At 39.0% G+C, this 18,372-nt stretch overlaps 3 protein-coding genes across 6 annotated transcripts; 1 reads left to right on the top strand and 2 right to left on the bottom strand.

Moving 5' to 3' along the window:
• Positions 1-695: 695 nt before the first annotated feature.
• LOC116248460 (histone H1-like) lies at positions 696-2,151 on the bottom strand. Its single transcript, XM_031621256.2, has 2 exons — positions 1,851-2,151; positions 696-1,284 (listed from the first exon to the last, which is right to left on the bottom strand). Exons 1-2 carry the CDS (start codon positions 2,046-2,048, stop codon positions 862-864), a joined length of 621 nt encoding a protein of 206 aa, XP_031477116.1. The 5' UTR covers positions 2,049-2,151; the 3' UTR covers positions 696-861.
• A 3,352-nt stretch (positions 2,152-5,503) lies between these two features.
• On the top strand, positions 5,504-10,615 carry LOC116249137 (barley B recombinant-like protein D). 4 transcript variants are annotated; one of them, XM_031622298.2, is made up of 4 exons: positions 5,545-5,610; positions 5,775-5,845; positions 9,232-9,359; positions 9,467-10,615. In XM_031622298.2, the coding sequence occupies exon 4, from the start codon at positions 9,499-9,501 to the stop codon at positions 10,324-10,326; it is 828 nt and encodes a 275-aa protein (XP_031478158.1). In that variant the 5' UTR covers positions 5,545-5,610; positions 5,775-5,845; positions 9,232-9,359; positions 9,467-9,498; the 3' UTR covers positions 10,327-10,615. The 4 variants fall into 4 exon arrangements, with proteins under 4 accessions (XP_031478156.1, XP_031478155.1, XP_031478158.1 ...); XM_031622297.2 differs by having other exon boundaries at positions 5,547-5,610; positions 9,481-10,615; XM_031622296.2 differs by lacking the exon at positions 5,775-5,845 and having other exon boundaries at positions 5,504-5,610; positions 9,481-10,615.
• A 1,540-nt stretch (positions 10,616-12,155) lies between these two features.
• On the bottom strand, positions 12,156-15,234 carry LOC116247474 (4-hydroxybenzoate geranyltransferase 2-like). The gene is made up of 5 exons (XM_031619652.1): positions 15,029-15,234; positions 14,210-14,345; positions 12,551-12,686; positions 12,360-12,456; positions 12,156-12,225 (listed from the first exon to the last, which is right to left on the bottom strand). The coding sequence occupies exons 1-5, from the start codon at positions 15,232-15,234 to the stop codon at positions 12,156-12,158; spliced, it is 645 nt and encodes a 214-aa protein (XP_031475512.1).
• Between the last annotated feature and the right edge of the window lie 3,138 nt (positions 15,235-18,372).

The raw sequence follows: 18,372 nt of genomic DNA, 5'->3' as shown, positions 1-18,372 counted from the left end.
TGAAATTGAGATCTCAACTATGGATCTCAAATCCAAAGTGTACCAAATACCCTTAAAATTTGAAACGATGGCCAAATTGCTGACTCCAACACTGTCCACAACCTATTCATCAACCAAAAATATCTCTCTTTCTTTCATTAGCTCCATTGCCAAAGCACTGACACGATTTGTCTCCACCCAGCATATCAACAATTTCAATATTGCCAAAGCACTGAAATGATTTGTGTCCTCCGCCTCCAACTTGCCTATGCGGATAGGAATAACGCACCCTAACAAAAATACTCCACATTAGAAAGTTCAAAGAAGATAACATTTAATAAGGCAGGCGTTTTACCACCAAAATCTTCCGCAGAATTTTCACAAGCGCCAGCCATGGCTAAAATAGAACCCTCTCTCGCCCCTGGTTTCAGAATCCGGCCTCCCCCACCCTAAGACGCACCCGTCATTTGATCCAACGACAGGATAACAACTCCCACCATTGAACCGCTGACATAGAAAGACCAACCGGATTGGAAAATAAACAACTTGGAATGTGAGATGAGCGCTTTCTGACGAAATCGGGAAACAGCCAAACCAGTTAGAATCTCCGAAACATGAGGCCCGTTTTAGAGTTAGCTAGCGGTTTTGGCCCTTTTCACAAACGCAGTTCGCATCCACCACCCAGAGAAGAAGAAACAACACAGGCAGGATGGTGATAACATCAAAGATCAGACCGCTCATTCAATTTTCACAGAAGAGAGAAAAAAAGGACCTGAGAATTTACAAGGTCGAAGAACAAGAGACCAAAAAGACCGGGTTACAACTTCTGGATGTCGTCGAAATTTATCCAACTCATGCAAGATCTATAATTTTCTATGGCGATCAGGCGGCTTTTTTGGCCTTCTTTGGGGCCGGAGACTTGGCGGTCTTGATGGACTTGGGCTTCGGAGCGGCGGCCTTCTTCTTAGGTGCCTTCTTCGCGGGGGGTTTCTTAGCCGGCTTAGCCGACGCCGCGGGAGCCTGCTTCTTGGTCGTCGTCTTCTTGGGCTTAGCGGCGGCGACTGGCTTCGTAAGTCTCTTGGCCGGGGCGGTGGCTGGCTTCTTCTTGGGAGCCTCGGCCAGCTTGAAGGAGGCCTTGACCTTCACGAGCTTGCCCTTGGCCGCTGCGTTCTTGAGTTGCAGGGCGAGCTTCTTTTTGTAGTTCTCTGGAAGTACTGCCTTGTGCTTCGACTCCATGTACTTGGCGATCGCGTGGGCGCTCGAGCCACTTTTCTCGTGCAGAGCGGTGATGGCTTCCTTGATCATCTGTAAAACACAAAAACAGTAAAGATCAGAATTACTACCACGATCGCTCTTTAAATACTAAAACAGGGTCTAGAAATAGACCAAATTTTAAGAACAAATTTAAAGATGATAAGCTTCAAACAGAGATGGGAAGAAAAATAACAGAAGATCAACATTCAAAAGGCAACATCATACTGTATATCCTTACAACTACAAATGGAAGAAAGTGACTAAAATCACGTCAAAGAAAGAAATTTCTTCGCAAAGGATCGAAATTATGGCACCAAAAGAAAAACAAATTGGTCACGATAAGCAGCGATGCTTGCCGGATCATTATCTCCCAGAAAACCAATCGAATTTCAGCAAAGTCGGTGCCAATTCAAGAAAAAAAAAAGTCCCAAAAAACACCATTCATTTATAAAGAAAACCGAGAAAAGCACAATAAACATCATTCGACCTCCGAAAAAAAAGACGAACAAACATCAAAATAACATAAAATTTGCCGGCTGAGAGAAGATCAACTGAAAAAACACTACGCCACAATCTCAATCAGAAAAACTGATCAACCTCAAATATTAGGCACAAACCTGGAAGTAAGGAGGATGAGACGGAGCCGACTTAGGCTCCCTGGGCTTCTTCTCCCTCGGCGCCCTGGCCTTCTTTTCCTTCACGGGCTTATCAGCCACCGGTTCCGCCACCGGAGCAGGAGCAGGAGCAGGCTCAGGAGCCGCAGCCTCGGCCGCCGGGGCCTCGGGCTCAACCGCCGGAGCTTCGACCTCAGACATTTGCAACGGAGAAAGCAAAAACCCGAAAAGCGACACGAACACGACTCGGAGAGAACAACGAACTCCGAAATTCCGATTCGCTGACACCGAGCATCAGGAAGACGGGGGTTTAAGTACGAAGCAGGGGAGGAGGGAGGCGACTCCTCATTGGCTGGTTCTCACCTCACACGGATCGCGCCCTCCCTCTCGTACATCCTACGCCGTACACCTGGCTCCATCTCGGCCGTCCAATATGCCTCCTTCGAAGTATCTATCCGTTTCCCCATTGGCCGAGGGCTTTGAGAGATTTGGCCTTCTCTTTCGCTTAGCGTCATAATGGAATACGGCGATTTTTAACGCTCTCTGCTTTCTCTTGTGATTTTGTCCTTTGGGTGTGCTTCCCGGCGAGGATTGGGTGCACTGAAATGGCTCGCCCACTGGGTCTGTTCTTGTGGGGATGGCTCGGTCAAGGAGAGGAGGAAGCCAAGCATCTGGGTGAGCCAAGTTCTGGGCGGTCCCATAAGAGTTTGGGCGCGAAATTAAGCCTTTTTGTTTCGTCGCCAAGCGTTGGCGAGCTGTTGCATGTGTATGTGTGTGTGTGTTTGTGCGTGTGTTTATTTGCCGAATGCGTAATGAAACTTGGACTTAACCTTCTTAAATGTATGTTCGAATGTGTTTTCTAATCATAGGAATGCCAGTTTATCAAGACACTCTTACTGTTGTTCATTCTTCTTGTTAATGTGATTACTGTGGTTAAATTACTGAGTTTGTCTTTCAATTTTGATGATTTTAACTAATTCGATGTTACCGTGGTTAAATTTTGCGATTAAATTCAATAACTCAATGTGGCGTGAAGCTTGATGCAACAGAGATCTAACTAAAGTCAAGACCTTTAACAGTAAAATGATGTGAACTTTTTACCTTGAGTTAAAATTCACACTTTTTTAGTTATTTATCGTTATAGTTTGCATTTCGCAAAAATATAATTTGCTAGGGCTTTTTATCTGTTGATAAATTGGGGAGGCACGTTTTCCTAGGGCAATGAAAGTCCGCGGTTTGAGTCTGAATTATATATAACATTTGCATCAAAGTTTAGTTCCAAAGAGGAAGGTGCAATTGGCTGGCCCTCTGGCAATTAAAGAAAGCAATCAAATTCAAATCTCATAGTCATCACCCTATCGGTATGAATCATCTCATTTACCACTACCCTTCAAAATATTGCTTCCAATATCCTTGTTGTGTGTTTCTTATGGCTATTATGAGGTAAATGACAATATTGTCAGTAAATCCACATAAATTAATGGTTAAGAGTATTGATAAAGACGCGAGTGGCTGCAACAATATTTCACCCTTTTCACAAATATATTGACTATCACGCGGCAAGGTGGTTCACATCCAAGGGGTTGAAATTCAAATTCAACAGTCACGGTCACGTTCTAATGCGTTATTTTTCTGAGTTGCAAACAGTGGCAAGCGCTACTAATTAATTTTAAAATTGAAGAGTGTTTCTAACTAGACCCCAAAACAAGTTAGAGTTTAGAGGCATGCATGCGAGTATGACCTTGAGGGTTTTGCTGAATGTGGTTTTCCTTGAGTAAATATTAAAAAAAGTGTATTAAGCCACAAAGTGAGTGAGTGAGATAAAAAGTAATGTTGTCTAGACTGTCATAGCAAGTGGTTCATATTGAGTGGATCGCAAGTCAAATATAGTTCCAGCTCCAAACTTATTTTTGACTTACAAACAATTCGCATGTTTATTTACAAAAATATAATCAAAATGTTCTTTGCCAATTGAAAGTTCTACATCAATTGCTAACTTGAAACACCAAGGGTTTTGATTGATTCAACATAAAATGGAATATTGGGATCTTAGATCTTAGTATCTCCAAAGTCATGATCTTTATATATAAGGATACCATGTCCTTTTCATTTGGGACTACACTATTACAAAATGCATGTGTAATTTGTGTATTCCTATTGAAGATCTTTAATCCAATAACTCTAAAGCAGGCAATTGGCGCGAAGTAGGTAGATTGAGTTTAACATTCAACCGATGTGCTCAATTGATAACTGATAAAAATGACCATGTATTAGAAAAAGGCTAAGTCCAGTTTTCATGTGTTTCTAAATCATTAGGGTTTTCTACTGCCCAGAAGAAAGCCGAAACACCCACCAACCACTTATTCTCCTAAGATATAAAGCATGCTTTTGGTGCTTTAAGATACCACCCATGCCATGCTTCACCTTGCACATCAGTGACCCCTTGTTTGGGGCATAAAGGATTTATGTCAAACAAATTCGAAATGAGAACTCCCCGCCCCAACCATTGTGTCAAACCCCTTGGGGAGTATTTTTGCATGTCTTTGAATGATTTTTTTATATCTAAAGAGATCGATGGTATTGAGTATCCAACTTGAGGTTATTAAGTATCTAGTTTGACATAAAAACCAATTAATGATAAGTTAAAGGGAGAACATTAAATCAAAGAGAGAGAGAGAGAGAGAGTGAGCAAGTGAGAGATAAAAGATTTAATGGAACGATTGCACTGTGCATATTAGAAACGAAAGATCTCAGATATTTGAAGCAAATCAATATCAAAAAATAAGGATGTCACTAAGCACCATTTGGATTCAATGTTCAATTGAATCGTTATAGAAAAATGGATATATATATAAAAAAAAGTTACTATCGTTTAAGAATTGAGATGAGATTCAAATTTAAGAAATAACATCTGATTTGAATTATATTTAGATTTGGATTGAATTTAGTATCAAATAGATATGCTATATCCAATGTCCTCACATTCTGAAATCGAATTAGTGGCCTATTTTAAACAAACCCCTAACTTGATTAACTACCCTATGCTCCTTAAAGGTATTTAAATCGTAAATGAATAATTTTTTTCGATGGAAATCATGAATGAATTTTAAAATGAAATTTTTACCACCTGAGCAAAATCTTGCCTCATGACATTTGTAAATCTCTTGAAGAATTTATTCTGTCTGTTCTCGAGAAATGTATAAATTATTACCCCTGTTTGTAAGGTTAGATTAAACTAAATTGGAAAACAAAAGAAAGATAAGAATAAGTGTACAAAAGGTTGAACAAAGGTTTTTTGAGTTATTAACGCATTAATGCTTATCTTATAGCTACTAACAAATTCAATCCTGTATTTTATTGGTTATCAGCTTTTACTTGGTGAAGTTAATTTAATCAAACTATGTTGGTATGTTTAGAACGGGAAAAAAAATCGGATGACATGAAGTGAAGAAAAGGTAAATATCGTTATTTGAACTCATTTCACTATTATAAGCTGTTAACCTTGCTCAATGCAACATAAAACGTGGAAATTGATACCAAAACGTTAATATAGGGATGAGAGGCATGTAATTGTCAATTCACATAATTAGAGAGTCTTTTTCTGAAAAAATCCGTTTTAGTGGACTCTGTGTCCGTCACCAGCCTCATTTCACACTCCGGACTATAAATGGGGGGAGGGAGTAAGAGAGAGAGAGAAAAGGAAAGAGAAAGAGAGAGGACGACGATCCCGGAGGGAAGAAAAATCGCGTGGCTTTCTCTCCAGGTGAGGGAAATTTTGAATTTTTTTTTGTCCCTGTTCGTCTTTGATTTTCCCTGTTACTGATGTGAATAATCTGGATTCATTTCCCTTTCCAAGCGAAAAACATTACGTGCTTTCCCAAAGTTTCCACTTCTGCTTCTATTGACTTAGCGTTTCGTTATCTGCAGTAGCGGAACGATTGCTTGCATCTAAGCATCTTCTTAGTCGATTTGGTAGCCGACAAGAAATTTAGGGATAGGTTCGATCTTCTTGTCTTTCTGTCGATCTGCTTATCGTTTAGTCGTTTTCGCTTTTTTCGCTCTTTGTCATTCTCTGGAGCTTTCTTTGAAGGGTTCACTAGAAAATTTCTATCGCTGTGAAGGATGGTCCATGGACTCGAGCTTTTTCTGGAGTTCTGTGTTGCATAATCTGTTAGCTGCCTTGTAATTGCGATTTCTGTGCGTCTTTTTGCACAAAACGTCTGGAATTACTTTTAATAGCTGAGTGCTCTTGTAGAGAGTTTAGAATCAGGTGTTTCTGTAGTAACTGATGCTCGTTTCGGGGTTAGGATGATGGCTTTTGCGGAGTATTTGGTGAAAGACCACCGGAATGTAGTAGAAGTAGGGAAAAGGTAACGATGCTTGGTTCCTCGTTATGATGACAGTGTATGTGGAGAATTTGGTAAATAGACTACGTAATGGCAGCTCGATTGGCGGAGAGAGTGAGGAAAAGACAAACTCTGTTCCGGTCGTTATCTTGTATTTAGAAGCATCTGTACTGTGTTTTTTGTTGGCTGCGTTTATCCTCAAGAATGTGATTGTATGAGCTCCTCTATGTGATAGAAACTGGGATTTTTTTCAGTTCTTTTTAGGTTTGCCTTGGAAATATTTCATCATACATGTTGGAGCAATTATTAGCAAAAAAAGCTTGTCGAAGAATATATGCACCCATATTGTAACGTAGCTGCAATGATGGGGTGGAGATAAAAGCATCAGGTGAAAGTGCCTCTAAGACAGAATGGAAAGTTCGAAGGCTATTGAGGAGTAGAGTACTGTAGAATAGCCGTGCATTGGGAAGGTTCCATACGTGAGCTGTGAAGTTTAAGTTAAGCTTAGAGCTGTTAAATATGGAATGCAAACTTATAGTTCTAAGGATTGGCATTAAAAATACATAGCAAGAATACAATGTTAATGGACAAAATGTTGTTGTCATGTTTTGAAAGCTTCAAATGAATGCACTTGTTGTTGATTTTTGTGAAAGTTTAACTCTCAATTTGCTTAAGACATTTCAAAGTGTTTATATTTTTTGTGTTGATAATCTTCTCATTTTCTTGTTCTTTCTCATGTTTTCCTTTGGTTTTCATCTTTTAATCTATCAATTGAATCCCTTATGAAGGATGGTTTGATGGTTGCCTATTTCTCTCTTTCTGCATCTTCACTGTCCACATTGTTGAGTCGTATCCATACTCTATTTGCATTTTTGGTTTATACTATAGAAGGGTTATGAAACTTCCGCTTTTTCTGAACTTTCTGTTTACTATCTACTATGGAAAATTCAATTTGACAAAGATCTTATATGTGCCTGTTGCTATATCACAGTGTAGCAATAATTACTTCAGAAGGTAAGGTTAGCATATAATAGGGAAGTTCAAGTTCTCTAATTTTGTGTTGCTTGCTTTGTGAGGCTCATTGGGCTATGAGGTTTACTAGTTTACTAGTCTTTTCATGGTGTTATTTTCAATACTATTTCATTAGTTCCTACGGTCTAGTTTTTTCTTACAGTCGTGATGTACCTAGTAATTAAAGAAGACGACCTAGATATGTAATCATATGCAACCTTTCGAAGAGCATACATTAATATATATATATATGTGTGTGTGTGTGTGTGTGTGTGTGGTTCATTTTCTGGCTGTTCAATCTCACTGTGGGGAAGCATATTTTTGCATGTTGTCTTTGGCAAGAATGAAAATCTAGACCCACAGGTTTCATACGAGATGTGGGTGGTGTACTGTCTTGGCAGTGGTAGACCTTGGGGTGGGACCCGATGAAGATGGTGAGAATTTTTCAGGTCGAACTTCAATATAAGATGCTTCTTTCCCATGTATTGGGTGAGTTTGGGTAAATTGATTTACACTAGGAGGAAAAAACCTACTTAACTACCAATCTCCAATCGTTAGTAATGTCTTAGACTCAGAAGTTCCCTTCTTATGACTGGAAGAACCAAGTTATATGGGATAAACCAGTAACTGGACTTGTGCACACCACTTCAAATGGGATTACTATGACACTGATTGGAGGTTGTTGTTGACATGATGAGCTTGCTTGAGGTTTTGATGGTTGGAGACAATATGCCAGTGCATTAGTAAATGTCTAATGTTATCGATTTTAATCTGCAACATTCATTGTGCTCTCAAGGGTTGTTGCTACTTTTTGCTTCAATTTTTTTGTGAATTCTGGTGGAGAAGTCATCCTTGTCCGCTGGTTAGCACATGCTATGTCATCTAGAAATCAAATTTCACCGAGGTGGTTATTCTCTGGCTTGAATTTTTCCTTATGGCTTTATTAGTTTGTGGCATTTGGACTTTATTTTCCAGTCATTGTATCTCTATGGTAGATCATTCTTTAAAACTGTTGTTATCCTTAACAACATTCTCTCTCTCTCTCTCTCTCTCTCTCAAGAGAGAGAGAGAGAGAGAGAGAGAGCATGCCCTAGTTGTTGTCTATGAACTACCTAGACTGACGAAAATTTGGAAAAAAATATTAGGATACAATTTCATTCTAGTTCAGCTCAAAGATATTCTTGTTATCTATAACTAGTTGTGCCTGCTTCTAGTTGATTTGGTTAAGACAATCATATTATTTTATAGAAATTGGAAAGAAGTTAGGATATGGTTCATATTGGGACAACTCAAATGTTCTTTTCTTCTGGAACTGTTTGTGCTTGCTTCTAGGTTTAGCAGGATTTTCTAGTTTGTTGGATACTTTATCATGCACGAGAAAACTAGTTCATATCTCCATTGCACCTCTTATCCTGGAGCCATTTAATTAAAGACATATCAACTTGTCGTGGATGTTTACTTGCCTTTCTGTTGTATATTGGCTAATCGATGTTATGCAATCCTAGGTAAGGATGTTTTTGCGAAGTTTGGGGTTAAACTGTAAACGAGTTCAGAAATACTTCTCATTTTGAGAACATTTACATTATATACACATTATAGTCTATGGGAAAACAGTTCGGAAAATAACTTCTCATCCAGAGAAATCAGAACATACACATGGTATGCAATGTCTTAAATAAGTTCCCAAGTGTGTGACACAGTGATTGTTATCGTCGTCTATTACTTGTATCTTATTATAAGATTGATAAAGGATGAATTTTGCTTGGATATTCGGTTATCCTTTATTTATCATATGTCAACGATCATGAGAAACTTATTCCAGGTGATATGAACATTATCTTAACGAATTCTTTGTTTCATTAGCTCAGATTTGGTTCACTTTCTCCCTTCTTGTTTCCTTAAATTCACTTTCCTTGTCGAGGGCTTGTTTCTAACGAAGATAGCAAAAATGAATTGACAACTTTATCCCCTAATTTGGAGTTCGAATTTGGGTTGTAGGTAAAGAAGCTTTCTTTTGTCTGTTGCAGTTGGGCAATGAGAGCAGCTATTCAATCTCTTCTCTGTTGCTAAAGTTGAATGGACAATGGCAGAAGGCGGTCAAAGGGAAAATGGAAGGCACAAACCAGATCAGTTCAAACCTGTGCTTTCTCATCAGGTAATCATTGTGGTGCTCCTGAAGAGAGAGAGAGAGAGAGAGAGAGAGAGAGAATGTTTTGGCAAAACTAAAACAAATTGCAATGGAATCATTGATGATGATTCTAGTTTGTGGCTGACAGTGGATAGCACAACAGTCAATGAAGGATCACGCAGCTATAAAGTTGATGGGCATTATGGCCGAGAGAGATGCTGCAATCCAGCAGAGGGATGCAGCTGTGAACGAGAAGAAGTCTGCACTGGCCGAGAGGGACCTGGCTTACATGCAACGGGATGCTGCCTTTGCTGAGAGGAATGCAGCTATCATGGAACGTGATGCAGCCATTTCGGCTCTCGAGTATGCAAGGGAGAATGGCATGCCCTGCCCCTCAAGCACTCATGGCGCCAATCCGCGTCCAGGCAGTAAGCACTTGCATGCAGACATGGCCTATCACCCGAGAGATAACTCGGCTGCCGACGCCTTTCCAATTGCAGTATCAGACCAGGTTCTCAACGTAAAACCCAGGCGTATGAAGCGACCACGGAAAGAAAGCAAAACAGTAAGTAGCCCCAGAATGCCAAGGGCAAGGAAATCCAGGCGGCAGGCAACAGGCGAGGATCTCAACAAGCAGCTCTCAGTGACCAAGCACGAGTGGAAGGATCAAGACTTGGGACTGAACCAAGTGACGTTCGATGACACAACAATGCCGATCCCCGTCTGCTCCTGCACTGGCTCCTTCCAGCAGTGCTACAAGTGGGGCAATGGAGGCTGGCAGTCTGCGTGCTGCACGACCACCATATCCATGTACCCGCTGCCCGTAATGCCTAACAAGAGGCACGCCCGCATGAGCGGCCGAAAGATGAGCGGCAGCGCCTTCAACAAATTGCTCAACAAGCTCGCAGCCGAGGGCCAAGACTTGTCTCTGCCAGTGGATCTCAAGGATCACTGGGCCAAGCACGGAACGAACCGGTATATCACCATTAAATAGATAAATCGTAAAACAGAACACCGTGACGCGTTTTTGTTGATTTCGTGCATCCCTTAAACGTGTGCACGATTGCATGCATAGTTGGGTTTTGAAGGGGAAACTCTGCATCGTCTGTATATTACGTGGGATTATCTCTGATGAATGGTGGCTTTCGTCCACAAGGTTGCATGCCTCGTCAAGGGAAAAGGTTGTAGTGCAATTAGTAGGATTGATGTGTGTACAAAGAAGGCAACACTTCTTTAGCTAATCTCTTCAAAGGAATCGAGGTTTTCTGTTTTTTGATAGGCAAGCTAGGATTAGTCGTAGCTTTTATTTACCAGGTTCACGGCTAATTGATTCCGAGTCCTGAACACTTGGCCGGCTGGACGGCACTCTTATTTGTCCGTGTTCAGGTTCTACCAGTAGTTCTAGTTGGTTGGTTGACCCGACTTAAGTAGGTCTGTTTCTGGACGTGCTTGGGTTTGCAGCCGCGATGCATTGTTATGCACGACTTTCAGGCACTGGGTGAAAAAGAGTCTTGTGCTGGGAACCTGTTTTGGCTTCCCTTCTACAGAATCGCTGAGAATCAACTTGTATTCCTGCGGAGCCGCCATTCTCTGTGTTGGATCTCTGATGGTCCAAATGAATAGCTTCTGTGTGCAAATGTCGTGTGTGTATACGTGCTTGTTACGCTCCTGCTATTAAAATGGATTCGGACAATTGATCCGGCTGTAGTGAACGACGACGAATTGTCCTACTCTTTTCCTTTTCCATTTAAAGACATAAGATCAATTTAACAGTAACAAAAATTAGAAAAAGGAGCAAAGCCAGTTGTATGGGCTTCTCTCCGGCGGTTTCAGATGGATACAGATCGATAGCGATGACACAGCTTAAAGCTGTAGTCCCTTTGGCCATTGATACTGATAGCACCTGCTCTCTTGTACAAAATGACACCTAAAGTAGGCTCCAAGAACGAAGGGAATATTGATATCGATATAAGATCTACTTGTTACTGAACGAAGTCGTTGCGCATGACTACATAATGTGTTTCATTGAAGAGCAACGTCTCGTGTGATGCTGTGGGCTTTGTGACAGAAAAAGCAAGAAGATTCGCATATTTCAGCACGTCATATGATGTAGCTGATCTAGAGCAAATCGGCAATGTGCTCTTTTTAAAAGGGAATATAAAATTCAAATTCCACTACAGACTAGCTTGAGATTGTGTCAGGGAGATCGCAGTTCAAGTTTTACTGCACAATTTTTCTCTGAACCAATATATTTTACACCACATTCAAGCTAAACTCACTTTCAGTCGGTCCTTTATGCACTTGATGTCAGCTTATCGTGACATAGGAGGGAAGCCAAAATTGAATGCATGAAACTCAGTTCTTTAGGATTGTTCATCGACCCCGCTTCAAAAATATTGCCTGTCTTAACAACGATAGACAACTGCACATATTGCTTCGTCGGTAAAAGGGTGCATTCATATAAGATCTCATAAACCATTCATCATACATAGTCAACACAAAATATACTTTCTCAAGAAAAAATCTGAGTGCATTCGTATAAGACATCACAAACCAATCATCATACGTAGCCAACACAAAATATACTTTCTCAAGAAAAAAAATGTGTTACTTCTAATCACACTGGCACATAGTTTTACTATCAACGAGAGATATTAGACATTGTATAACGCAAGTACATGCTTATTCTACTAAACCCCACACTTGGGTCCCACATCAACGGTCAGAAGACTTTCAGATGAACCCGAGAGAAGAGATCTTATTCCTCCACTTTTCCATCATAAACGTGGCACAAGGAGTCATGGCCACGGTCACTTGTGTCTTTCACTGCACGAGTTTTCCGGTCAGAATCCCGAGGAAGACGAAAGCTCCAAAGTATTGGTTTGATTCAAACCTGACATGGGTATTCAAGAAAACAAGCAAGAAACATCTTATTTTCTTTCATTACCTGTTCTCTATTCTATACAACTATAGAAGACACATAATCTCAATAATGATTAATAGATTATAGTTGTCAGCAGTACTGACCTTTTGAAGCAGTTTTCAGGTCTTGATATATCAAGGGTCCAAATCTGCCACACTAGTTGCGCAGCTGCAACTGCCAAAAATGCATAGTATGGCCAACCTGCTCAGGAAGAACAATGATTCTTTTATAAGAACACACACACAGTGAGAGAGAGAGAGAGAGAGAGAGAGAGAGAGAGAGAGAGACCACGTACCCAAGCCAGCTGTGTATCCAGTGAGGAGGAAGAAAGTAATGGTGGCAACTCCAAATCCACTTATCCAACTCTTTGTTGATTCTCCAAACATCAAGGCTACGGACTTTACACCAGCTTTCACGTCGTCTTTCTTATCCTGATACAATTGGGCTCGCAGTTACCAAATCTCCAAATTATGATTCACAACGGGAAAAGTACGCAAATTTTGCACTCACATGCCCCAACAGAGACAGTTAAACATGGTCATCCATGCATGTCCCCGGTAAAATCTTACTATAGTTCAGAAATTTACTGGGCCTTCGGAAAAATGTTGGCTTGTGGATCGCCAGATGCATGTAAATCAGTAAATGCAGTTCAGATCCACTTTTAACAGGACACAACCTGATTAGTTCTTTCCTAATCTAATTCAGAGTCTACTAAAACCTAAAGTTGTAGTGACAAACCAATCCCAACAGGGATTGGTTGGATTTTGAACTCTTAATCGATTCAGTCAGTGCAGCTGCATGTCATTTGCAAGTTTAATTAATTGTATTTAGATCATGTTTTCTCACCAGATCTGACTAAATGGATCCAGTCTCAGGCTTATCATCATACAAATGCAGTACCTTCAGAAAAAGTGATTTTTTTCACTATCACACTCTTCCAACCGTTGTATCAAATTCATGTGACCTTCAAAAATATGTTAACTTTATGATTGCAGTAAACATAAAGTACGAAAATTTCACGTACCAGTTGTGCGTACATAGTGTCATGTACCATAGTCCACATTACACAAGAAATGAATAATGGGAAGATGTCAACAATACTTAAGCTCCCTTTAACCGCTGACCAACCGATTAAGATTCCACAACTGAGCGTCAGACCTAGGAATGCTGATGGCTGCAATTAAGTTCACCATGATCAACAACTGTAGTTGAGCAAAAGAAGATTAGTATATTAAAAGCGAAGCATACCCAATATGTAATTCTCTTCATCAATGGGTAAGCGAAAACCAGCAATAGTATTGCAGTTCCAACACCCAAACTGCCAAAAAAGAGGGAAGTTATTCCAGAGAATCAAACCACATATTTTCTGTAGAAAAGCATATGAATCCTACAGTAACCTTCCCCAAATCATTTTGAGACAGGGAGAAAATATAGAAATTTTTAGTTGAGGATATATATATATATATATATATATATATATATATATATAGAGAGAGAGAGAGAGAGAGAGAGAGAGAGAGATACCAAAATGTGTTTGTAAGTGAGAGAACAACAATGTAAAGTAAGGTTTGAAAGGCAAGAAATAGTGTTGCCTTGAAGGGAGTGATAAGTCCACATGCGAGTGGCCTTGATTTTGTACGTTGCACCTGTGATGCCATACGAGAAGGTTAACTTTGGAGCTTTAGAATGGATGTTCGAAGAAACACGATACAGCAAATATTATATGCGTTAAAATTAAACGTCACACAAGCTGTTACTAGATGAAGAAAATGAACTCAAATATCGGCAAAAAGACCGCCTAATGTTTCATTTATTCACAAGGGACGACTTGATTTTCGAGACGTTACAAATGGATGCATGAATTAATTCTTACAGAAATGAAATATTGCCTCTTCTTTAATCTCTGATAGTAACAAATTCTGCATGAACAGGAACGAGAGACAAGGAATTATACCTTGGCATCAAGATCCCGATCGAATATGTCATCGATAGTGCAGGCCAACCCTTTCTCGAAGAAGGAAACCCAAGCAAGCATCCACAGCAAGCTCAGATCCGGAAGCCTACCAGGCGGTGTAGCCAAAGCAATTCCCCTGCACCAAACTCACACCATAAACTCATCTTCCTAAACCCAACAAAAATTACAAGTGAAGATTAATCTTTACAGATGTAAAACAAGGAGTTACCTTAATACCAAACTTTGATGGGAATCACACAATTGAGATTAAATTACAAATATAAAAGTTAAAGCTGTTTTTTTTTTAAAAAAATTGAAATGCCCTTGGAAGGAAGAGAAAGAGAAAAAAGAAAGTATGAAACAAACGACTTTCCTTAAACAAACTTCTTTCTCTCTTTTGAGGGGTAATTTTGATTTTTTAAATAAGAACCTGACAATAACTACAGATTGAAATCGATCTTCGATGTATTTTTTCCTTCCTCAAGCATATGGATTTGAGCTTTTCAAATCAGACAACCACATGGTGGAGTATAAATTCAGTTGCAGCAAGGGGCAGAGCCAGAATTTTTTTCTTAGGGGACATTAAATATATAGGTAACAAATTTTCAATGAGCTTCAACGCAGTGACTCGACCTCATGAGGTTTACTTATATAATTAGATCGAAATCTACCTAGATCCAATCATTAAAAACAAGGTTTTATAACAGGTTCCATGGGGCATATGTCCCATGCAGCCCGCACTTACCTCTGCCCCTGCTTGCAACACACACACACACATACACACAACTAACACAATTAATTGACGAGAAAACATAATACCACAATTGAGGCCAAGCCACAAGCCAAAATGCTATACTCCTGTGGACACGAGCCAAGTCCGCATATGGTCGCAATGTTGCAGGTATCAAGTGAAGGAGCCAAGAGCCCGAGCTCGCCTTCTTGGTGGGTGGGCGAGTTGCAACTCTCTTTTCCAAAGAGCTAACAGCAGAAGTCGGGTCAAGCAATAAGGATGCGGCTGATGCCATGCTTGATTAGAAGCAAATATTGCAACCGCTACAAGAAGAAGAGAGAGCGAGTTTGAGATGCCAGGCTTCGTGCCTGGTGCTCCTTTTATAGTGATCGTTAAAATTATAAGGTTTTACTATACCCCCTTCGATTTTTTCATATTTCCCCTGTGCTGCTTGGATTGAAAGTGTTGTCCTGTATGAAGGCTGTGGGAACACCGAAACCGTTCTCGCTGGCAGCTTGGTCACTTGGTTTGCAATTTCAGTGGGAGCTTGAACCCTCGGAATTTAATTTTAAACACCTGCTAAAGTCTTTCTTTTTACCAAATGAAGACAAATACTTTTTCCCTTTCTTTTTTTTAATTTTTTTAATCAGGTAAGGTGAGTTTGACAGATTTTTACCAAGAGATAAGCCTCAAAATATAGAATTCTTGACCTCCTTTGGATTGAAAAGTCCTAGAACACCATTTTTGGCATTTTGACACAACTCATTTTGGAAGAGCCTCAAAAACATTGTCCCCTTTCCCCTTGGAAAGCCTCATATTTTAATAATGTCAATATATTTACTATATTAGCTCATTTTTGTTGTCTAAACAAAACCAGATTTAAAAAATTTTAAAACTAGTAAAAAAAAAAAGACTTAATGTTTAAGGATGTCATTCAAACGCAACCTTAAGTTAATTCCATGCCGGGCTTCTATGATTAACTAGGGGCAGAGCCTGAAAATTGTGGTAACACGGCATTAGTTGTAAAATTTAAATTTTTTTAAAGAGCACAATTATGTAAACGAGAAAAATACCGTAGACCATCAATATGAAAATAAGTTTTTTTTTTTAAAAAATTTATTTATTTTATTTTCTTGGTAACGTGAGATTCAAAAAATGGCTTTTCCTTTCTTGGTAACGTCAAATTCAATTTATGTGGGCACAAGACATGACTAAGCTCTGCCCATTGCATCAAGTTTTTCCAAGTAAAGGAAATCCCTAGTTTTTGTCGCCATGCGCTTGCGGGCCTATAAAGAATAGCAGAACAGTTAATGGATTGAGTTAACGATTCATAAAAAATCTTGTGATTTAGGACTCGTTGGCTTCGAAGAAAATTTAATTACAACTCAAAGAAGCAAACATCAAATTTGTTCGATGCTTGAAAATTGGAAGTCAGTCCCTCTCCACTGTAGTAAGATGGGACGTTTGCAGTTCTCATGCACCTACTCAGTTTACAGTTTCTTAAGCCGGCACGAACACAATTTATGCAAATCCAATTTGAGCATCAATGTGCAGCTTGAACTGTGAAATTCTTTTAATTGCAAAAGTTTCACAACTTTTTTTTTTTTTTTTTTAATCTTCCTAACAAGAGAAGTGCAAAAATTAATTCAAAACACAAAGCCAGGTTACACCATTGTTGGTATCTAACATTACCCGTATCTATTTCTCATTTGAATGAGTTGCAGATGATAAGGATTAGAACCTTTAATGGGAGAGCTGAACCACAGACGAATTTCCTCCATGTGTTTCAGTGTAGACTTGGATATTTGTCATTAGGGGTCTGAACTATCGATTCAGAGTTTCAAGAGGGATCAAGATACAATTTTTATATAGGCTAAAATGACAATATATATATATATATATATATATATATATATATATATATATATATATATATATATATATATATATTTGAAAAATCATTTTTCTTTTTGAAAATTTGAGGGAAGGCCATGGTTCCTGCTGCTGCCTTGGCTCCGATTGTGCATGCGCTGTATGCTGGTAGAAGAGCAGAGCCATGAGAAAGCAGAAGGTGGTGTGGTTGATCTATAGACTTGGTCTTAAGATCTTTTAGTAGCGTTATTAGGTCATTCACTTGCTGTGTACAAATCTTCATCTCCTAATTTAAGCTTAAACAAGAATGTCGCTTTTTTATCTATAATTGAAGCTAAACATAAGTACGAGGTATGTTTATTGGATAACAAAAAATTTATGAGAAAATGAGATAACCCTAAACATAAGTATGAAATAATGTTTATGAGATAATAAAATATTTATGACATACTGAGATAATAGATGGATGTACGAGATAATGCTAAAACATAAGTATGAGATAAAGTTTTTGAGATACTGAAATATTTTTGAGATAATGAGATAATACTATGAGCGGGACAAAAAAACAAAGACACTTTTTTACTACTTATAGGGGTATATTGGTTATAACGATATGCATATACGAACCGACAAATTTTATGTTTATCGAATCCTCAAATCTTTTTTTTTGTGGTTTGCTTTTATGTCCCTACAAAAAGTTTCTTTTTGTATTAATCATGAACATTTTTTGTCATTATTAAAATTGCGTATGAAATTTCATACAGATGAAGGACATATGTAACCAGTTTCATGCTTATTCGTGTGCAAACGTCGGGTGTGTTTGTGCTTGTTATGTTCCTCGGTTAGCCAAGTCTGAATGCATGAAACTCGGTTCTTTAGGCTTGTTTATTGGACCTACTTCAAAAATATTGCCGTCTTAACAACGAGAGACAACTACACATATTGCATCCTCGGTAAAAAATTAAATTCATATAAGAGATCATAAATCTTTCATCATATAGAATCAACATAAAATATACATTCTCAAGAAAAAATCTGTAACTTTTAATCACTCTGGAGCATAGTTTTACTATCAACCAGAGATATTAGACATTGTATAATGCAATTGCACATGCTTATTCTACTACCAAACCCCACACTTGGGTCTCACTTCAACAGTAAGAAGACTTCCAGATGAATCCTAGAGAAGCGATCTTATTCCTCCACTTTTCCATCTTAAATGTGATGGCCACGGTCACATGTGCGTTTCACTGCATGAGTTTTGCTGTCAAAATCCCGAGGAAGACGAGAGCTCCAAAGTACTTGTTTGATTGAAACCTGACATGGGTATTCAAGAAAACAAACAAGGAACATCTTATTTTCTTTCATTACCTGTTCTCTATTCTCTACAACTATAGAAGACACATTATCTGAATAATGATTAACAGATTATAGTTATCAGCAATACTGACTGCCTTTATATTATTTCATTTATTTACAAGGGACTACTTGTTTTTCGAGAAGTTACAAATGGATACATGAATTAATTCTCATTCTCTCTCCGTTTTAATGTCTAGTAGTA

This window comes from Nymphaea colorata, chromosome 2 (genome assembly GCF_008831285.2).
Source record: "Nymphaea colorata isolate Beijing-Zhang1983 chromosome 2, ASM883128v2, whole genome shotgun sequence".
NCBI lineage: Eukaryota > Viridiplantae > Streptophyta > Magnoliopsida > Nymphaeales > Nymphaeaceae > Nymphaea > Nymphaea colorata.
This window is presented reverse-complemented; position numbering and strand designations above follow the sequence as displayed.